We start from the raw sequence: 22,958 nt of genomic DNA, 5'->3' as shown, positions 1-22,958 counted from the left end.
GTGTTGGACAGCTTCCTGCAGTTCTTGCCTTTTGGCTAGGGACTTCCCCAAACTTTCCATGAAGAAGGTTTAGGGAGTGCCCTGAATGGAAGCAGGCAAAGTACATCATGATCTGAAGATCCCTCCACAACTTGCTGGGACCCATCTATGAGAGAGGAGAGGTATTTGGCTTAGCTCTCCACCATACCTTGAAAACCTCATTTGTCACAGGTGATAAGATTGAAGACTGTGCTTTGGCCATCAGTAGAACGGTGCCTTCCCATTAGTCCTGCCACAGATCTGTGGTGGGTGGTGCCCTTGTCTGGCCCCCAGTGGAGTGGTTGTTGTGATGATATTGCTGATAAGCTGCCTTTTCCTTGGCTTGTTGGCGAAATGTCCAAGCATCGTGTTGTGGTCTGGCACTAGCTGGACCTCTGCAGGGGAGGATGAGAAGATGACAGAGCAGCGGGATACTTTGCCCTCCATTCTGGGAAGTGGTGGTCACCACAGCTGGTGACCCCCATCCCCTGAAACACGTCCTGGAGAGGCCTTGGCAAATGCAGTTTCTCACTGGTGAGAGCACAGATGCCCTTAGCAGTGGCCTAGTTGCAGCCTCTGTCTGTGTACCACCAGATAAGCCCTCTGAATCAATTCATGCATGTTAAACAGCTCTTCTCCAGGATGAGTACCTCTCTGGGTGTTAATTTTGGCCCTGCACATGTTTTGTGTTCTGCAGTCTGTTGTCTGCTAAACCTGGCCTCATCACTCTTGTGTTCAAGTGAAGGGATCAATAATTATGACACCTGCAGGGAATTACTGTTGAGTGTTGCAGCCATCATACCCACTCCCTTGGTGGGTATTTCAGATGAGACTGATTTCTGTGATACATCAAAGGAGAGCAGTAGAGTCAGTTGCAGGCTGCTTTGGCCTCTCCCTGAGAAATTTCGTGATTATTTTTACAGGTGCAGCATTGCCGATAAGTGATTTTTTTCCTTAAAGCTTCTGGCTTTCCTTATATTCAGAAAACCATTTATAGTCAGGTGGGCCTTAAACCGAACTTGTGGCTACACCGTGATTGTGCACTCACCCAGCTTCTGTTACTCAGGAGATCAAAGACTGCTTCCAGGCTGATAACGGCAACGTAGAGGAGTTTGTGTCCCTGTTTTCGCTATTTGCTATTAGGAGTGGTACCGTTGTCGTGTCAGGACCGTACTGTGGTTGTCGTTTGCAGACCCTGCCCAGAGAAGCTATCCCCTCCTGCAGGACATACAGCTCTGTGCTTCCAAAGAGACTGTGTAACGTGATGTAACTGGGAGCTGACCTGGTCACCCAGGATGGTTCCTTTTCCTTTCTGCAATAAAGGCTGCACATGGGTACAGATCGAAGAAGATTTGCAAAGAAGATGTGATGGTGCTGGGTCGTAAGACTGTCAGTGCATTGGCAGACCAGTCACTGCTAGCATCATGCCTCCTTGGTATCATAGCAAAAGCAAGATTTAAATGATGTTTCTATATTTATTTTGTGGAGACTGATAGGAAGGCTCCTCTGCTGTTGAGGGCCTATCTAGAAGGAAGTACAAAGATAATTGAGAAAAATAAAAGTTGAGTAGTGGGAGCTGAGAACTCAAGCAGGAACTAGCAGCTGAGTAGTGGAGTTGGAGAGCTGTCCATGAAGGATTCCTGAAGTGAAGACAAATAGTCCATAGCTACTGTGATAATCAAATATTCCTTGTTCACCTCTTTTCTGTCGGGCAAGTAGTAGAACTACTTCTCTCCCTTGCAAAGAGGCCAAAAAAATAAAATAAAAAAAAAAACACCCAAAAACAAAAAAGAAGATTTAAAAAGTAGTGGGAACAGCAAGTGCTCTAGTCATACTGCATTCAGTTCACATGCTTCAGTACTTCTCATGACTATGCAACAAGGTTTTTTCTTAGGTTAAGGAAAGAGGAGTAGCACATGGAGAAATAAGATGCCATTTTTTATCTTGTTAATTCCTGTAGGATGAGTACAAGCCAGAAAAGGCTTTGTCGGAGGAAGATCTGAAGAATGCAGTTAGCGTGCATCATGCGCTGGCATCCAAGGCAACAGACTATGAGAAGAAACCCAATGTCCTCAAGCTTAAAACAGCAGATTGGAGGGTCCTGCTTTTCCAAGCCCAGTAAGTGCTCTCTTTTGATTTGTGCCAATAGTTCAGGAAAGAAAGCGGTTCTTTAGGAGGGGTAAGTTCATGCCTGGACAAGTTAAAGCAGAGGCTTAAGAGGTTCAATCTGTTTATTTGATCAGAAATAAGATTAAGTAGTGATTTGATTAAAGTGCACAAGTAGTTCATGAGAAAGAAAGATCAGGTTTTAAGAACCTTTTTAATCTAGCTGAGAAAGGAATAACAAGATGCAGCAGCTGGAAGCTGAAGCTGCAGGAAATTCAATTTGGAAACAAGGCACAAACTTTTAACAGTCAGGGTGATTAATCATTTTAACAAATGACCGAAGGCAGTCTTGGATTCTGGCTCCTGATGTCATCAGGACCCAGCCGGATGTCTTTCTAGAAGATACACTTTGGTCAGAAACAAAGTTACTACTTAATACAAGAGTAATTTGATTAAGTTCTTCAGGCTGTGATATCCAGACAGAACAGATGACCTGCCTTTTGCTTCTGGCATTAAAAAGCTGTGCATCAGTTTTCTACATTAGCCTATTTCTACTGAGACCCACATGAAACCTCCTAGAGATCTGCTGGGTACAGAACAGTTGAGACCTTAGGACACACATCTGAATCAGGGCATTCTCTGCCTCTGTTTCCTGTGTCACTTGGTTTGGATTAGGAAAAGATGCATGTTAGGGTGAGTTACGGACACTAACTGCTCACAAGAGCCAAAAGACTCATCAGACTAAAACTTGTTCATGTTCTCACTTTAAAAGTGCCATTGAAGGGGTAGGGGAGATGGAGAGGAGGCTGAGTCAACAGGTTCTCAGTATGTGTTTCTTCCCCAGGAGCCAAGAAGAAATGCAGACCTGGATCAACAAGATTAACTGTGTGGCTGCTGTCTTCTCTGCACCACCGTTTCCAGCGGCAATTGGCTCTCAGAAGAAGTTCAGTCGCCCACTCCTGCCAGCTACCACAACGAAGCTATCTCAGGTGAGCTGTTTTTATATGGAGGGTAGGTGATGGAGATTTCTCTGACTGGCTGGGGCCTGGAAGGTGGTTCTTAACTTTGTTTTGTTCCTGTCAGTGCTGGTATTTGTAGGATAAATAGGCTTGCATGGACGTCTGCTAGCAGGGTAAATCTCTGCTCATTTCCTCAGCCAAGATTTTAAGTAGGGGGAGAGAAGGAGAAGACTTGAGTATAATTCTTTTATATTTCCAAAGGAAATAAACAATCACTAGTATACCTAGTACTAGATATAGGATTTTCATCCCATGGGTATAGCTCTGCAGAGTACATTTCAAATACCGTCAGACTGGTGATTGTATGAATTTGAGAGTTTATTGCCACTTGTTTCAGAAGAAATGGATATATTCCTGGGTGTTTGGGTTATTGGGGTGATAAAGGGCGAAAGCTGATTTCATCAGTTAAACATGAATTATGTTTTTCCCATAATACTTTTCCGGACTCCAATCCTTATCAGCTGAGGGATTTCTTCTTTTATGTCTGTTTATCAACTGTCTCTTACATGAGCATGGTCTTCCCTTGTGATCATATAACCTTTTATTTTCCGCAACAACCTGTGGCAGGAAGTTTCACACATCTATTACTTCTTGCATGAACAAACACCTGCTTCTGCTGTTTTCAAACTGGCTGTGCCTGGTGCTTGCACCTATAGCTCTGTGTACTCTGATGTGATGAATGCCTGCTGTTCCTCCTGCACTGACAGGAACCCACTATTGATTGTGTCAATCAGATTGACAGAGTGTCAGAGGGGATAGATTCCAGTCCTAGGTATATAATTTTACAAAAAAAATCCTGTAACTTTTAGTCATCTCCTTATGCTGGATTGCTTCTTAAATGCATCTTTGCCATCTTCATAGCTTAGCAACACTCCTTAGAAACCATTATCTCATAATCTGCATTTCTCTAAGAGGGTGTTTGTATGTCGCCCCTGCTTTTTCCCTCTCTGTGGCAATAGCCGTTTTCCTTGTGATGTGGTGACCGACTTTGTATCTTCTATTCTGGGTTAAAGTTTAAAACATGTCTCATACAGGATAATAATAACTTGTCCTTTTACTCATATATACTTCTTATATACTGATATGGGGTTTCAATAATTTACCCCCAGTCACCAATAAAAGCCTTTTTACTCATCATTGTTCTGTGTGATTGTTCCATTTAGCACATTGTTTCCTAGTCTCACTGTTTCTGTTTAATCTGGAAAGGGAAAAAATAGAATATAGCCCTGTGGTTTGCATCTTGAAGAAGGGGAAACAGAAAAAGTGAAATAAGATAAGCTGTTTTAGCTAAAGGCAGAAGAATGTTAAGTGTTCAAAGCAGATAGATTCAAAGACAAGCAGAAACATGTCTGCTTTTATCTGTCAGTGTGGAAAAGCTGCCAGCAGGCTGCTTCTCATTTGGCAGACCAAAAAATATGAATTGTCAAATCCCTCTGGTTGCTGCTTAGGATTTCGTGGACTGAATCATGATGCACAGTACTTCTTCAGGGGGCTTTTTGCCAGTCAGACAGAAGTCAGGATGCCTTGAGAACATAACATGGGCAAGGGAGAGAGGGTGGACATGACAGGTTGCACAAGATCATTGTAGCAAGTTTGCTTTCAGTCTCTGATCTTGGTTAGTCCAGAGGGATGTGACAAAACCATATGTAAAGGAACAACCAGCGTAGAAAGGATCTCGTAGCTTTGTTTGCCTTCTTTCTGAGGGTGTGCATGCACACACAAAAACACCAAAGGGCTGCTGCCCTGGAAATTACAAGTGCCAAATTAATGGCTTCTCAAAGACCTCCTATCATCATACTGGAGAACTCACTGCAACAGGATGTCACTGAGACCAGCAATTTAGCACGAAGTAAGAAGTGATTGGATACTTAGAGAAAAAGCAGCAGATCCAGGGTAGTTACTAACAGCAACAAGGATTTTTGGCAGTCAATAGAGATCAGTTCGAGCCCACCCATGTATAGGCGGAGGCAAATTATCCCACATATTTCCTTCTACGGTCCTCTTGCAAAAAGAAAGGTGAAACACAAGATTAGCTGGGAATCAGCTGTTGTCCTCTGTAGAAGCTTTCCCCTTTCTGCTCTTTTCTGCAGCTCCAAGTCAGTGAGCTAAAAGGCTTAGTCCTTGGTGTGACTCAGTGCGCTGCAGACATGCCTGATAGAGGCTTGAAGCTGCAAGCTGCACATCCACACCACTGGGGGACAACTACTGGCAGCAGTCCCCTCTTCTGAGGCTAGATAAATATTTGTTAGCTGAGCTGGGTGCTACCTGCTGTTATGACTCTGCCTAAGTCGTTGAGGTTTGCATGATTGTGTCTATATTTTGGACTTACCTAAATCAAACATAATTTTAGATCCAAGCCTAGAGATGTCCAGAAGGCCATGCAGCAGGAGCTGGAAACCTTCTGAGCTGAGGGAAGGTTAGCTGACAGATGGACTGGAGGAAGTGAGTGGGCCTAGGATTATGATAAAGGAAATTGCCTAGAAAGAGGGAGTAGCAGCTCCTCACTCTCTCCAACTGCACAGTGGGAAAAAAGCTGGTAGCAGCTTAGCAAAATGAGATACCTTTTTAGGAGAGGACAACCCTTCCTTTCCTGGATTCATTGCATTGTTCTGAACAAATGGAAAACACAGACTGGAGAGCATTTGGTAGTATAGAAATGGAAGTAAGGACCCTGTCCTCTCTGTCCTGGAAGGAGCTACTTTTATATTGCAGAGACCTGAGGCAGGGTCTCTGCGAGTCTCATTCTGCCCTCGGTCTGACTCTGTATTAACAGCCTTAATTAATTTGCCAAAAATGTATTAGAGCAGAAGTGTCATGTTGTCAGTAATGCTCTACAGCAAGCTGCTTCCGTTGCTCTCAGCAAGGCAAGGGATGACAGGTTTGCTATCCTTCCCAGTGGCATCTGCTCACTGCTGAGTTTTTCTGCAAAGTTGGCCACTTTGCTTGGATGCCTTTGAGAGAGCTATTGGGGACAGGGGATTGGGAAAACAGGCCTGATCAATCTAATTAAAATCAGTTAAGGGAAAGAGAGAAAGAAAGAAATTACTTGTTATTGTACAAGGATCTCTCTTTACTTCCCTTTGCTTATAGAATAGTTTATATTCTGTAATTTATGTGCCTCATGTGTTTCTGAAGGATGAACAGCTAAAATCCCATGAAGCTAAGCTGAAGCAGATCTCCACTGAGCTTGCTGAACATCGCTCTTATCCTCCTGACAAGAAGCTGAAAGGAAAGGAAGTAGATGATTACAAACTGAAAGACCACTATCTGGAGTTTGAGGTATGTATGGGAAACATTATTACTTTTACTTTTTAGGTGTGGATGGAGCTGGTCTCATATTTGTGATACAATCCAGGAGTTCTTCATTTTTCACCTTTACCCACCGAGGAGGATATTCTTTTTTGACAGATATGTCACAGCAATCCCAGAAGTTGGGATGTGGTTCTTTCTTTTGATAAAGACTTCCTGTGAATTTGGCTGTGGGCTTAACTCCTTATCTAAAAAATGGAAAAACATGACCCTCTGTCCTTGCCTGTTTTATCTCTTTGAAGACGAGACAGTTCCTGCCTGAAAAGCTTGTCGCATGTTGTAAGACTACGTGTTGTGCACTGTGGTGGGACTCCAGTCTTCACCTGGAATTACTGCATTGTGGAGTAATGCAGATCAGAATGATTATCTTGCATATCTTGTATGTTCTGAAGGAATAGCTCTTCTAAAACTTATGTCATAGGCGTGCCTCTTGAGAGCTATTTGTGTTGTCTACCAGTGAGCTAGACATCAGGATGAGCAGGTGAAGGGTAGAATTAAAGATCACAGGAGTGACATGCAATTTAGGCAGCTGTACGGGGACATTGTTCTGAGATTCTGACAGCAGCTTTTATCTTTTACTGCGTCTGCCACATCGTAGGGCTATGTGGGAAGGGTTGAGCAACCCAGCAGATGGCTGGTGTTTTTCATGGCTGCACCTTTGAGCGTTTTCCCACAGAACTGCAAGTCATTGTTGCCTTGGATCTGAAAGGATCTTAAGGCAGGCACTGCCTTACAAGGAATATCCACATACTGAAGAAAGAGCAAAGGTATTTTCTGTTATGATCCATAGAGGTTCCAAGAGATTAAAGTTTATTGGCTGTGTTTGCAGAGAGAAAGGTCCCTTAATCAACTGGTGACAGAGACAGCTGCCTTCTGCCTGGAAGGAGAGAATTCTTCATGGGAATGAGCATACCAATTTGACAGTGGAGTAGAGGAGTCCTGGAGCGGGGACTTCTGTGGCTCCTGGTTTTCATTCAGGCTGTAACTGATATTCTCTTCTCTATCTCAGGCAAAGGGTGTGTATTTTAGTGGGCTGAAGAGCTCAGAGCTCTCTCCTGTATTCCCCAGGCATACAAACAGTTCAGACTAAGGCTGTGGCTTAGTGAAACTCCATTCAGGTAAGAAGTCAGGGGGACCACCAAAGGTGATGGTGGAGGTAACACGAGCCTTCAGAGCTGAAGTAAGCCTCTCGCCATGTATTATATGTATTATTATTGTTTCGGAGGGCCTCTTTTTGCTCCTGGGCTGACTGGCTGTGTACTTTTGCTGTTGCAGAGGAAGGTTGTAGCCCCTTTTTGTGAGTTTTATTTTGCTGTAGCTCTGGGCTGCTGTTGTTGCATATGGTGAGCTTGAGATGTGTTCCTGCTGTTTTGTAAAGGGAGCACAGTTGGCCAGTTTGATTTTCCACATCCCACGTGTCTGAAATGATCTGATAAACAATCAAATGAGGAGGTGGTAGAAAGGACTGGTAAGCGAAGAGTACACAATGATGTGAAGAAGAAAAACTTCATAATCAACAAAACAGGGCTAAAGCAGGTTCATCTCACACATAGTACATAATTAAGGAGGTGCCCACAGGACAACATTATAGGGAAAGCTCCCATACCCTTTTTGAGAAATCAGTACAGCTAGATGCCTCTGAAGTGCCTGTGCACTAATGCATACAGAATGGGAAGTGAACAGAATAAATTAGAGATCTGTGTGCAGTTGCAGGCTACAATCTCATTGGGACCACAGATATTTGATTGGATAGTTCACACAACATGAGTGCTGCCATGAATGGATACAGGCTTTTTAGGAAGGACAGACATGGATGGAGTGGAGGGGGAGTCACTCTTTATGTGGGTGAGCAGCAGGATCACACGAAGCTTTGCCTAGGGAAGGGTAACGAGCCAGCTGAGATCATGTGGGTCAAGATCAGTGTGCACACCAAGACTGGTGACATTGTGTTGGTTGTCTGATAGGCCATTTCAAATTTCTGGAAGAAGCCTTGTGTTTGCAGGCCCTGGTCTCCTGGGCAATTTCAACCACCATGATATCTGCTGGAGAGACAACGCAGCAGAGTGCTAGCAATCCAGGAGGTTTCTGGAGAGCAACAACAACCTCTTAACACAGGTGGTCGAGGAGCAGACAAGGAAAGGCACTTCGCCGGACCTCTTACTTGTAAATAAGGAAGCAGTGGTTGGGCATATGAAAGTCAGGGACAACCATGGCAGCAAGTGACTATGAGATGTGGACTTCAGGGTCCTGTAAGGAGTTGTCAGATTAAAGAGTAGGGTCACAGCCGTGAACTTCAGGAGAGCTGACTTGGCATGGCTTGGAAGAATCCTATGGGATATAGCTTTGGGGGAAAGAGGGCTCTAGGAGAGCTGGTCAGTTTTCAAGTATCATCTCCTTCAAGCTCAGGAATGCTCTACCCTGATGAGCCAGAAACCAAGCAGAAGTGGCAGAAAGCCTTCACGGATCAACAGGGAGCTCCTGAAAAAAAAAATCAACCATAAAAATGTACAGAAGTTGAAGCAGTGGCAAATGACGTAGGAGGAATATGGAGATACTGTCCAAGCATGTGAGGTTGAGTTTAAGGAAGTCAAAGCCCAAGTGAAGTTGAATTTGTCAGAAGGCATGAAGGTCACGAAGAAAGGTTTCTACGGGTACATTAGCAGCAGAACAAACAGGGAAAATGTGTCCTAGCTGGAGCCTGTGATGAAGCAGGGGACCTGGTCACAAAGGACAGGGAAAGGCCAAGGCAGTCAATGTCATCTTTGTCTAGGTCTCTACTGGTAAGACTAGCCTTCAGCAATTGCAAGACCATGAGCCCAATGGGAAAATCTGGAGCAAGGAAGACTTACCCTTGGGGAGTGAGGATAAAGTCAGGCAATAGTTTAAGCTGGATACGCACACATCCATGGGATCTGATGGGTTGCGCCCATGAGTGGAGCTCTGAGGGAGTTGGATAATGTCATTGGGAGGCCATTCTTGTTTGCCTTTGAAAGGTCCTGGTGATCAGGGGAGATTCCTGAGGAGTGGAGGAAAATAAATTCCTATCTTCAGCAAGGGCGAGGTACAGGGAACTACAGGGTGGCTAGATTCTTCCCCATCCAGGTAATAGGTGGTAGAGCAAATTCTCCTGGAAATCTTTTCCAAAAGCATTACAGACAAGAAGGTGACTACCAATAATCAGTATGGATTTATGAAGGCGAAATTGTGCCTGACCAATGTGATAGCTGGTTGAACAGCAGTCATCAAAGGGTTGTGATCAATGGCATAGTCAGTTTTGAACACAGCACTCAGATGTGCACATTTAAGCCACACACTTACCCTCCATAGGGGTGTTGTGCAATTTGGGAGAGCAAAAGAGTTTCCTGGGTTTGGGCCGTTGACTCAAAGTTTATTTTCTATCACTCCTGGAAGCATGATGAGTTAGGATGAAACACAGGCTATAGTGTCTGATGGTTTGGAAGGACCGATAGAGAAAGAGGTTGTTGTGTGTGTGTGTTTGTTTTCTGTTTTCTGTCAATTTTATTTAGAGAATTATGTCTCGGATTCCTCAGTACAAAGCAGAACCAGTATAGCACAGGAAACAAAAGGTATCTTCTCCCCTAGTGAGACTCTCGAACAGCAGTCGAATCGCATGGTTCAAATCTGTGACCAGCACTGCAAGAATGCCTGTCTAAGCAGGTAAACAGTGGTACCAACTTCAGCTGGGTGTGAGACAGTGATTCAAGGTGCAGCTGCGCAGTGCTGAATTACCTTCACACTTGGCACAGATTTCACAGACCATGTTCAAGTATCAGTTCAGCAGTTTGGGGAGGAAAAAAAAAAAGCTATACAAAAATCCTGAATGGAAACTTTCCACCAGTTTTGGAATTTCCACACCTTTCCTTCAGAACAAAGTGCTGTCAGGGTCAGTCAGGAACTGGTGATGGACTTTGCTGCATGAGGTTACAGCAAAAGGACAAGAGGCAGGTGAGGCAGTATTTTGTACTTGTCTCTTTCAGGCAGAGCCTGCAGGCCAGACCTTTCATCAGTGTACAAAGGTCCAGACTGATACATCCCCAAGCACAGCAAAAAGGACCTGTTAGTTCCAAAGGAAGCAGCGTAGTCCCATCAGGGAGGAAGAAGCAAGATTCCTTTTCAGTAGGCTCTTGTAATTTCTTTTCATTCGACCACCTGAGTTCCCTCCGTTCTTATTCCTGATGTAATACAAGTGATGGCATTTCCTTGTGAGGGGAGGTGAACAACGAGTTGCCTGGTCCTTGCTCAGGGATGTGTCCTTGATCATTTTTCCTTGCTGGTGCTTTTGCTTGTAAAAACTAAGCAAAGAACGTTTCCTCTTTGTTTGTTGTCTGAAAAAGTGTTACTCCAGGTTATGATCGCTCAGAATGGCAAATTTATGAGCGAGGGATGTTTCAAGCACTGTCAGTGAGAGGTGAAGTCAGAAATCTGATGGATGGCTGTCTCATCTCGTCTTCATTACATACATTCAGTCTTCAGAAATATGTACAGTACATACATTGTCTTCAAACTGCAAAAGCTTTAGAACATTTTTAATCTGTGTCTTATTTTCTTGACAGAATTTTTCAGATTGCTTTCTTTTAAGGAAAAATTTCCACCAAATTGAATACATAGCTTCAAATGTCAGATCATTAAAAGAGCAAGTTTGCAGCTGAAATCAATTGAGAAACTTAGTGCATTGCTTATTTAAGAAAGAAATCATGAGCCCACAGAGTCCATGGTAAAATGGCCACTGACAGAAGTGCAGGGAAGAAACTGGTCCTGGATTTCTGTTCTTATTGCCAGGTCTTGTGACCCCAGTGGTGTTTACTGGACCAACAACAAGTAAAATTCCATATGGCAGTAATGTTCTCCTCTCCCTTGATGAATATTATGCTGATACCGGGGTTAGAGCACTGTCTCGGCTTCTTTTTTTTTTTGCAGTGGTGTCCCATTCGTTGTGTGATGAATCATTCATCAGCCCAGTGCATTGTCAGATTTCTGCTTGCTGTTTCTCCATTTCCTTTCATATTGAATGATGCATCTTACCTGCTTACTGTCTTTGTCTCTGGAGCTCCAAATACGGAATTGATAAGAATGCTTTTTTATTTATTTTTTTAGTTGTATTCTTTTATGATCCTCCTCTGTGTGGTTTTGTTTATTCAAAGGACTCTTTGGAAACACGGTCACATTCTCTCTTTTTCTCTTTTTTCCTTTATATTCTACTTTTCAAAGTAGTTACAAAGATTTTATTTTTTTTGTTGGTTTTTTTTTTTGCCTGTAAATAAGTATTATTACCTGGTATTTTTTATTTTGTTACAAATTGGAAGAATTTTCACTAAGCATTTTTTGCTTAGTCAGGAACATAACAGTTTGGCAGCTGTTTTCCGTGGAAATATTTATACTTCATTTCGCCGGCCCCTATCCTACTGAGATCACCTTCATTACAATGCCTGCATTATGTCTTTAGTGGTTATGTCACGGTCAGGTTATTGAACAAATGCCAAGGGGTGGGTTGCTCTGTTCCCAACAACTCCTGCTCCAGGTAATGGTTTTGAGGCCCCGTGGTGCTCTTTTGTTAATCTACTTTCAATTTGTTGTTTGCTGAGATGTTCTGTGCAGAAAGGTGTTACCGTGACACAATAGAGCAAAGTCTTCCCATTGGAACAGGAAAGCTCCACTCCAGAGAAGGAACTGGAGCAAGCAGGAATGGGGCATGGTAAAGTGAAGAAAATGAAAATGTCTGGACAGAGAGCACCCTTTATCATTCATCATTAGCTGTCCTGTCAGGGGAATGAATATTCCCTGCTGCTTTCACATCCCTCTCATCTGCTTCTCCTTCTCAAAGCGTGGCATCTTCTCAAGGGCTCAGCGGTGGCCGAGCTGGAACAGTTTGAGATTAAAAGGACCCTGCTTTGGTTTCTACCCCTTGGGCTGAATTCAGAAAAGCAGGACCCGCTGATGGGAATGGAGGGTTGCAGGGGGGAGATATAGCCATCCAGAGCATGATCCTTGTTGTCCCGTAGTCCATTTTGCTGCACGTTAACTCCATGCTTTCTTCAGGCACGTAACGTCTCAATATATGTGAGCATAGGAGGTGACTCAGCATGACTAAGGTCAGCAAGCTCTTGCTTGGTGTTGTTACTCAGACATCACCATGCACTCCCGCTAGGCGAGAGCCACCGTTCAGCAGAGCACTGGGATTTGTATGCTGCAGAACTGAGTGCCTTAAATTGCACAGCATCCCTAGGCACAGCCTGACTGAAATCCTTTTTGCACAGTGTAATTTACATTAGTCACCATTGTTCACATCCATATTAGACTCCTAGCTTTCAAGGCCCGTTGAAACCATTATGTTACCTAGACGGTCTCTCAAATGCTTGTGCAGAATTTCTCCCAGACTGATTCGGGCCTTTCTTTTCATTTCCCAGAAAAATCGCTATGAGATTTACGTTGGCCTCCTGAAAGAAGGGGTGAAGGAGCTGCTGAGCGGAGGCGAGAACGACACACCAGGATTGAAGAAATCCCACTCGAGTCCGTCGCTCAATCAGGAGTCTCCAGTTACTGCCAAGGTGAAACGCAATGTCTCGGAGAGGAAGGACTACAGGCCAGAAACACCCAGCATTAAGCAGAAGGTCACTTAGGGTGGAAGTGATAGCTAGGGGAACAGCCATGCAGCAAAGTACCGGTGGTCAAAATTTTTCCATTTAATAACCTGTCATTCACAAAATTAAGTGCATCTGCCTGAATGGGGTGTTAGTGACATTTTCTATTGTATATTTTGCTGTTTCTGTGCAGATTGTGGGAGATGTCTTTGCTCCTGCTTTGCTTTGCTTTGTTAATTTATCATTTAGCAATTGAAGCATCGGGACTTTTTTGTGTTCTGTTTTTAAAGGAGCTGGGGGAGGGGTAGAGCGCTGTGACGTATATTCTGTCTCTTCCCCATTTATCTCCTCCCATTGGCACGTGGCTTTCATCTCTCAAGTCACTTGTCACTTTATTTACGTGGTGGGTGGGAAAAGTAACTGGACAAATGCTGCAGTGTTGTGAATGTGAGCTGTAGCTGTGAGAAATTTGTGCAAACGGGCAGCTGCAGAAGGCTGGGTAGAATCTAGGGTGCTAGGAACATTGGTTTCCTGACAATGCAGAGCGTGTTGGTACAGGCAATTAGCAGTGGGTGCTACGGTAAATAGTCGCTGTTGCTTATTGTTACTACGTTGACCCTGGACCCACAAAGGCAAAGGAATACAACCTGGAAATCTCTGGCAATGCTGGGATGACAGCATTGGAACTGTTTGTTTGCTTCTTTCCAAGCAAAAAGTCTTCTCCCGAGTTAGCAGGCTGGGGGGTATCCAAACCTGTCGTGTCTCTGTGGTCAGGGAGATGAGGAGTTACCCGGTTGGGATGAACCTGGGTTGCAGAGGTGGCTGCTGCGGATGTCAGCCACTGGCATTGTGTTTTAAAGACAAAGGGCCTCTGTGTAGTTTTTAACTATACACTCTTCACTTAGCTGCTATATAGAGCCTTATGATACGTTGTCCCCCGATGCCCCCCTTTCCAGGAGTTCCCTTGTTGGTATGTGCAGATGTATGCAATTTCTCTGATAGTGACAGTGCACTTCGCCTTTTCTCTTCAGAAAGGGATTCTCCTCAGCTACTTGTTTTTCTGCTTTAGTTCGTATAGAGGTGGAAGAGGCTGGTGCAGACTGCAGAATGGTATAGACGTGTCGTTGCTCTGGGCCAGGGTTTGATGCCATCCTGGCTCCTCCATGCCTGGAGGCCAGCACAAGGCTGCCTCAGCTTTGGCAGATCCTACCCTCCACCTGCGGGGAGCCAGCCTGCCCTGCAGCTCCAGCATGTCCCACTTCAGGCTTTCAGAGGGAGGCAGAGGCCAGGGAGAGGCCACCACAGGCAGAGCTTTCCATACCTCAAAGCCGTGCTTGGTCCGCAGATCCTTGGGGTGTTTGGCAGTCTTGAGTCACAGGGGTCAGCGGGGGTACAAAGATGACGCAGAGATCGTTTTTCTGTTTCCCAGCCCTTCTGGACTTGGGGCAGCTTGGCACTGCAGAGAACACTGGCTCACCTGGTACTTTCCACGCTCAGTTTTAATCTCTGATTTGATACTGGCCTGCTGTGTGAGCTCGGACAGGTCTCTCCCTCTTTGCATCACCCATCCCCTTTGCAGCATAGTATAAGCATTCTGGCTTTTCTCACAAAGCAGCTTGAGAGGTAATGTTCAGGGCCAACTGAAAAATGTTTGTTGCTATTATTTTTGTTGGGCCTGGCGCAGGGTAGCCGTCCTGATAGAAGTAATTCTTAATGTATAGAGAAATGTCCAGATCAATGCAAGGACTGTTTAGAAATGTGCTGGTATTTCCAGCCTGAACAGTATAGGGCCACACATCCAAAAAAATTACTATCTGATGGGATTTGTGCTCTGCCAGACTTCCCAAAGGGTCCAAGTCAATTAGTCTAGCTTATTGAACTGCCAGCTCAGTGGGCAGAAAAGGGAGCAATCAAAGAGAGAGGGACCCGAACAGGCACCGCGTGACTTGCCTCCCCCGCTGAGGACCACCACGCAACGTCTCTCCCGATGTTATGCTCACCACAGGCTGCCACAAAGATGTCGTGCACTCAGATGCCAGGAGGTGTTGAAGCGAATCGATCCTTGCAGTTGCAGCCCGGCAACAAAATCGGGTGGGACTGATTCCGTGCGTGATGATGGGACACACGCACATGCGTTTGGCATCTGCCACTTGGAGTGGCTGCTCCACGCTGGAAGTCAGGAGGCCAGCACCTAACCCTAAAAACTGCAGAGATCTGAACAGAAACTCAGCGCTTACCAAGTGCTGCGGCTCTAGAAGTTGTGTGGTTATGGTGGAGCAAGCCTTCAGTCCTCTTGCTGAAGGAGAGAGACGCCTTCTTTTACTGGGGCATGCTGCACTGGGAGACTCCGTGCAGACAGGTGCATGGCAGTGCTTATCGGAGGGGATTGTTTGAATTAATCGTGCGTGGTAGATAAACAGCTCGTGGAGGGGAAACAGAGCCAGGAGATCCCTGCAGCTGTTCATCGTGCTCTGGTGGTTTTAAACAAACAATCAGAAGAGAGAGAGGTTATACTGGGAGGGAAAAAGACGTATGGGGAATGCTGAGTGCATATTTGAGAAGAAAACTTGTCCAGTCTTAGATAACGGCATTTCACAGAAAGCATGCAGCAGAAACAGGAGAAAAAAAAAAAAAAAAGGTGCAGATGTGTAAATGGGCCTTGCGTGGATGTCAGGGTGGGGTAGTCTGGATGAGCTTTTCAGAGGCATCCTGGAACACACCCAGCAAACCTCTTGTGATACCGAGTGCAATGCTTTAAAAGGCGAAGAGGTGACATTTAACTTTTTTTCTCAGCTTTTAAAATGCTCTGCTGCTGTAGACTGGAGTTAAATTGCTGAACTCAAAAAAAAAAAAAAATCCTGTGAAATGCATTTCCCAGCTTTGACACAGAAACTGGTTAATTCCTTTTCAAAGTCACTGCAGAGGAGATGATTTGAAATAACAGGAAAAGTCAAAAAGTAAGCTGCGAAAAATGATTTTTTTTCAGTTTTTGTTATTTATTCTCCATTACCAGGTGTACTTGCAAGTGGATTGGGGTATGATTTTTAAGTCTCATCTGTGCTTAGCAAATGCAATTTTTCACTGCATTTTTTAGCAATTAAACATTTGTTGAACTTGGAGCACTCTCGGTGAGACTGTTGAGGCATGCAGATTAGTTTACTGAGAATTTGTCAGGTTCTGCTCAAGTTTTAATTAATGTCATTTTGCTCCATTGCTTTACAAATTCTAGGCATCCCAGGCACCCATGTGAATATGCACATTTCAGAGGCCAAGAGAAAAAGGAGATCCTGTCGTGAATGCCTAAGCCTCCTGGACTCCCTTAGGAACAGGATCATCTGCTGAGCAGTACTGTCATTTGCTTTTTTTTTTCTTTCACCCCCGATGCTATTGTAAAGGGTGGGTGCAGATTCTCCAGGGGTGTCAGCGGTGCATCTTGTTGGGTGGCACCACGGAGAGTCTGGCCAGATGGCTTTGCATGGTACCCAGTGCCCTGCCTTTCTTTTGCTGGATGTTTGCCTTTATTAGAGATCAGTGTTTGACCTCAGTGACTCAGGAGCTCCGTTGCAGCATGTAAGGATACTCTGCTGATTTCCAGCCCTCCCCTGGACCCCTGCATGCCTGGCCGTCCCCACCGTGCACCCGATCTTGGTATCATCTGAGCAGCCTGTGGCTTTCTGGGGATGCTAAACATGAGCTGGAGTTACCTGAGGCTTGTTTTGGGACACCTTCAGCCCAGGCAGAGCTGTGTCTGGATGCTCAGTGATAAGATCTTGCAGTGCCTGCTCCCTCAGCTGCAGCTGGCAGGCCACTGCAAGCGTGCGTGCGAGCATGCAGCCCCCAAGCCAGCCTTTGCGTTGGTGCTGCCGGGGAGGTATCGCCCTTCCTTGTCATCCTCCCTGCTGCAGCCTGCCACCTGGAAGCCACCGCTCAGGCAGAAGCTCTGCCCCCATGTCTTGAGAGGGGGGGATGCGAGGAGGGGAGCAGGGCTGGGCCAGGAGAGACCCCGTCCTGCTCCGAAGCGCTGCTGATTGCTCACCTTCTGTGCGGACTCCTCTCCCAGCTGAAGGAGGAGCGGCAGGAGGGTCTGGACATGACAGCAGAGAGGGGAGGGAGAAGCACAAAGATGCCTTCCCTCCCTCCACTCAGCAACCAAAGCAGGTGAGATACTCTCCCAACGCCAAAACTGCGCTCTCCTTCGTCAGCCGGTAGGATGCTGGGATTTTTGTTCAGCAGCATCGTGAAAGAAAATCTCTGGGCTGGCTGTGTGTTTGTATGCATCTTGCAGATAAATCACGCACGGACCAGTGAACATGACTGCAGCTTTTTAATCCAGTATTTATGTTGTGTCTTTAATTGATGTAGAGAGATAAGTCAGCCAGCGGGGTGATTAACGTAGCGGAGCTGTGGGGGAACGCTGTTCATCTGCGACTCCGACTCAGACACTTTTTCATCTATAGCCAGCCACTTGTAAATGGTTACCAGAAGCTTTCTAAGGGCTGTAACAGCTCATCCCTTAAGTGCTTTCTCTTTGATCCTGCCTGCTCCCAGGGTGCAGCCTGCCCAAGTTCAGGGGCTCTTCTGGAGCACGGTGTGCAGCAGAGCCCTGCTCTAAGCAGCAGTTTGAGCTAGCTGACCTCCAGAGGCCCCTTGTGACCTGGATTGATGGGTGACTTTTCACAGCTCCAGTGCCTTCCCATAACAGGCCGGTTGTTCTTCTGCCTAGAAACCATCAGGCTTTTTTGTCTCACCCGAGTGGGGCTGGGTTCCCACTTGGTTAGAGCATCTCTTTGGTGAGGAGGTTGTTGCGGCAGTGGAGAAAGTCAGAGGTGGCAGGATTATCACTGCATGTCTGGAGGGATTGCACTGCAGTGTTCTTCTTGAAAGCGGGGAAGGCTTTTCTCTGCAGACAGCTTACAGCTTACCCATGTCTGCATTCTCCATCCCTAAATCAATTTTGGCCTTATCACAGTTAGTCTGACAGCTCCTCCTCCTTTTCTGTCAAGCTGCTCCTGTCTGTCATCTTAGCACCTCAGCTGCTTCTGTGTAACAGGTCTCTTTCCTTCCATGCTTGCAGAAATCCAGAAAATTTGACTGTCCCATCTTGCCTTGAGAAAACCTGCTCCGAGGCAGTACTGTGTTGAATGGATAACCTTTTGAACAGCTTTTTCATTCTGCTCGTTTGTAGCTTGTATTTCCAGCCACAGTTATAGCTGGGAAGTGAGAGACAGAGTTTCAGACTTCTGTGATCCTTGTGTGTTATGCTGCATGGATGCAAGGTCCTCCTCCCACACTCAGACCAGACACTTGTGACATTCCTAGTCTCCTTTCCAAAAATCTCAGAGGCAGAGGCAGCCTGTGCTGTGCTGTGGGGAAACTTTGACACGCTGTTTTGCAAGGATTTGGGTACTTTCCAAATCAGGTCATACGTTTTGCAACCTTTCAGGGAGCTGTGTAAAAAAAGGAGAAAAAAGAAAAAAAAGATGCCATTTTCAATCAGTGCCCCCCAAGCACAAAGAGATGGTATCCAGAAACACCATCTGCTCTTGCAGAGGCATAGGCAGTGTAAACACCTTATCTGCAGCAGTCTCACAGGTTGCTGCTTGTTTGAACTTTACCCAGTGTGGCTCTCCCCGAGCTCTGGGGTGTCTTGTCTGCTCTGAGGGCAATTCTGGCAGTCCACGTTTCACCAGTCTCCCCAGAGCATGACTGAAGCTCCTCAGCTTGTGTCCTGGTGTCAGCCGCCTAGGCTGCCGAGGGGGGCAAGCCAGAGAAGCTGTCTCAGAAATTTCTTTGAAAGAGCTGGTTGCCAGCTTGTGCTTTATGGGAGGGTATTTTTAGTGCATGCTCACGCAGTATGCCTGGCCTCTCCTCTCCTCTCTCTCTGATCTCTCCCAGCAGCATAAGTGTAGTACAGTGAACTGCTTTACTTGGAGTTTCTGAGCATTTGCTCCGGCAAGAAGAGGCTTTGCCAGCCTCCAGAGAAGCTACATTCCCCAAGCTGAGCACCAGTGCATGGGGCCATCTCCCATACGGCCAGTGATACCACAAGAAGACACTCGGAAAGCCAGTGCCACCCCCCATGTCTGGTCACCTTTTGGGACCTGGGCAATAGCGTTTTCCATCATTGCCCTCAGTGCTGGGGGAAATTAGAAATGCCAGCTTCCTTTTCCACGTACGCTCTGCTGCTTAGGGAACTGGCCCCGGTCTGTGTCGCCAGCTGCTTCTCTCCCTTGCGACTGCAGCACCCTCATCCAGGGGTGTCACGGCCTCAGTGTGAAGAGGCTCATGTAAATTAGAGCAAGGAGGAGAGGTTGTCCTGGGGAGCTGTGTCTGGAGGCCTTCTGTGAGGGTCGGCTCTCCCATTGGCAACATCCAGCTGAGCAGTGAAAGGAGGCCAGCTCAACCCTGCCTGAGTTGGAGGTACCTTGCTCATTTGTTTTGTGAGCTGCACTGAGGCTTTAGGTTAATTATTTATGAGAGCACTTCCTTAACAAGCGCAAGCAACAGCTTTCCCAAAGGCTGCACAGTTGACCTGACTTTGCTGCCGTGGTCAAAAGGAGCAAATATAGGTCAGCCCGCAGAGCTTCTGTCATCCCCCTTTGAGCAGTGAAGTATTCCGTAAAAGTTATAAATTTTTAAACAATGAGGGACCTACCATGGCATCTGCTGTTACGTTTGTGCCAGGAATCAGCTCGGGTACAGGCCTGAGGTTTATTTGGACTGGGGAGAAGTACATCACTTAGCAGCGCATGTGCTGAAAGTGCTACAAATTACAAGGGCACGACTTTTCTCTGACATAAACCTTTGCAATTAGCAGTCGCTCTGCAGCGACGGTCCTGTGTGTAATTCACCTAAACTAAACCAACACAACAAGATAGCTTTTGTTCAAGCAAGCAAGGAAGGTTTCAGCTTTGCCTTGTGCCGAATGAATATCCTGTGTAGCAGCTAGCCAACTGCTATGGAGATGTGTTTGACGTAAAGTCCTCTGACTCCCCGGAGCCTCTTGCTGGGAATAGGGCAATCTGCGGTACCCGGTCTGTCACTTCACCAGGCAAATGCTATCGATGGTGAAAGTCTGAAGTCACTTACACGCTTGTGAAAGCCTCGTGCTCAGTGCTGTTGAGTTCTGAAAAACTGTAGGATGAGAACAGGGATGGGTCTTTTTTTTTTTGTTTCTTGTTTTGTGTGTACATATTCATGACGACTATGTCCTCTTATTTGAGGCTAGGATAAAACCTTGGCTAAAAGAACAGAGTTTTTTGGCAGTTTGAAAACTTTAAAATCAATACTCTCTGCGTGAGGTACAATCTGAGGCTTACAGTACTTGGTGAACGTGTTTAAGTGATGCCTATAGATGTGTATATGTGTTTCATAGGTATAGTATGGCTTCTGTGGCTCAGCACTCCAAAGCCTGCTATTCTTTTCTGAAGCTTATTTTTGTCGAAGCACTTAAACAGCTGCAAACTTTGTTAGGATGCTTGTTGTTCTAGTTGTTCTCAAATTAGGTTAAACAGTCATCAGAGCTTTTGCAGATTTAGGGTATCCCTTGAGCTGCCTTGATCTCCGTGTGTTGTCCACCAGGGGCTGCCTGTTGTTCTGCGTGTTGAAAGCAAAGGCACGTGTCTGAGAGTCTAAGCGAGGATCACTGGGTGGTATTTTCTGCTAGCTCGACACTGGGCTGTCTCCCTGGTGGTGTCAGCTGGTGCCTGCACCACGAGCATCCATGCCTGATTCTTCTGAAAATCGCACTCCGGGGATCTAATATACAGCTTTACTTCTGAAAATGTTGACCTCACTCTGTGAAAATTCAGCAAGGGGACATCATGTCCAAAAGTGTCCAAGCGGGACAGGTGCCTGTGATGTCTCCTGCAGATACAGCCGTACAGCAGTAGTGAGGGTTTCTTTCTGCAACTGCACAGATTTCCAGAAGAATGTTTGGCTCATCAGAGTGGAAAAGAAGAGCAGCAGGACGAATATCTTTATAGGGCATCTCGTTTGCCTCCCGAAGGTTTGCCTTGTGACGTTTAAACGACCTTTTAACAAGTTGGTGTGTTTAGTAAAGGGATGAGGAAGCCCAGTGGGTTTTCCTATTATGCTCTATCTAGTTAGTGCAACACTAGCACTATCTGCATTATCCCAGGACAGGGGGAGCAAAGCCTAAGGATGGCATTCTTACCTGGAGTCATAAAATGCTTAAGGTGCAGGTAACTTGAAGCACTTGAGCAACCTCAGTGAAGTCAAGGCTGTGCGCTTCACTGGACCCTGGCCAGAGTGATCACATCTTGGAAGACTGAGACGTAAGTGGACTTTAGCTCAGGGTGAGATGAAGAGGGACATCCCCATCACCTTGCTTTGGGTTGGTTGTGGTCTGGTAATCCTTTTTCAGGCTCTGAGCTTCTCCCTTGGGTTACCTGCCTCCCTTGGTGTTAAAGTGGGAAGATGAGGGTCAGCACTGTTGTGCTGAGAGTTGCAGTTAGGAACTGGCACTTGCCCTCTGCCTGAGATGATGCAGTGTTGTTTTCCCTTAGGTTGAGAAAGAGCACTGAATTTTCAGTTACTGTTGTGTGGTACCCCTATGGGAATAGTAGCCCCTGGCAGCAGCAGTGCAAAAACCATTTTGCACATGCGTGTACACACACCCTGTGAGTCTCTTCTGTGCAGACTTAACCTTACTGGGCCCAACAGCAGTCCTTGCAAGACTTTTCCTCTGGGCAGCCTCCTGTCCCTTTTGCCAAGTGTAGGAACCTTCTTCCTAATAACCTTGAACTCAGTTTATTCTCATCACTGACTCACTGGAGTGTTTTTCATGCAACACACTAGAGACGCGGTCCCGGTCTCACTGCTTTGTGGTAACTTCTTGGTCTGCTCTGAAGCAGCGTTGAGGTAATCACTAAACCTTTTCCAGCAGCATGAAATTTGCTGCTCTGACTCTTGGTGTGGTAATTGCCTCATGTCTGAGGCTGTCCTACCACCAGGGCGCTCCTTCCTGTCCCTGGGTGCATGCATGGTCAGAAAAGCATATTGCTTCTCGGTGGTCAGAGTCAGAGCTGTGCCGACTTAAATCAAACCCTGGTTCATGGGAGGTGTTTTCACGTGCTGCTGATGTCCATAAGGACTCAAACAAATACTTGCGTACACAGAGATGCTTTCCTGAAGCAGAGTTGTCACTCTTTTCTACAGGTACCACAGGATGCCCTCCCTTATTCTGCTTCATGTAACTGGTACTAGAATGATCATTTCCTGATAAATGAAGGCACTTAATCAGTCCTCTTCCCCTTGGAAGAAGGACTTTTGGGGATATTGTTATATCATTTAAAATAATATTTTGGAATTTAAGTTTACATTGCTTTATTTTTCACTTGAGGTGACTGTATATAAATATTTTCCTCTATTTTATCATTGCTGATAAAGTAAGCCTACGGTATACAGACAAATAATTTGCCTTTGATGTATTGAAACTGTGAGATATAAAGTAGACTTCTCTCTTGTGTCCATGTTCCTGACTATTACTCTGTTCCTCTGTGTTTTTATAAGTTGGAATAAATGTTGCTTACGGGCAACAGAGAGCCTGCAAGCTTCCCAATAATTTTTATGTAATTGAACTCAAGCAACCCTAGTGAAGGATCTCACATATGTATAATGATATATGTATATGTACAAACTTTAGAAAGAAATAAACCAAATGTATTTCATCTTCTGCAGTTGAATGTTTTTTATTGGAGCCCTTACTGTTACTTCTCATGCATAAGAACATGAAGGTGGCACTACCAGCTCACAGCAGCCTCTGGTGGGTCTGCAGCCCTGCTCAGGGAAGATATGCACCCACTAGCTGGCACAACGCTTTCCCCAGTGCACGTTGCTGACCTCTGGCAGTCAGTGGCTTCAAAGTTTCCTGAGCTGGAGAGTG

The 22,958-nt window shown here is 45.7% G+C and overlaps 1 protein-coding gene across 12 annotated transcripts in view; it reads left to right on the top strand.

Annotated features, from left to right (window-relative positions):
* The window catches only part of PSD3 (pleckstrin and Sec7 domain containing 3), a 110,221-nt gene extending 87,478 nt beyond the window's left edge, over nt 1-22,743 (top strand). For all 12 annotated transcript variants that reach the window (XM_083817052.1, XM_083817049.1, XM_083817044.1 and 9 more), the window contains 4 exons: nt 1,979-2,136; nt 2,969-3,113; nt 6,279-6,422; nt 12,878-22,743. In XM_083817052.1, the coding sequence (XP_083673178.1) occupies nt 1,979-2,136; nt 2,969-3,113; nt 6,279-6,422; nt 12,878-13,090 (660 nt within the window). In that variant the 3' untranslated portion in view covers nt 13,091-22,743. The remainder of the gene's footprint in view (nt 1-1,978; nt 2,137-2,968; nt 3,114-6,278; nt 6,423-12,877) is intronic.
* The last annotated feature ends 215 nt before the right edge of the window (nt 22,744-22,958 follow it).

The sequence above is a fragment of the Anser anser genome (assembly GCF_964211835.1).
Source record: "Anser anser genome assembly, chromosome: Z".
In the NCBI taxonomy this organism is placed as follows: Eukaryota; Metazoa; Chordata; class Aves; order Anseriformes; family Anatidae; genus Anser; species Anser anser.
This window is presented reverse-complemented; position numbering and strand designations above follow the sequence as displayed.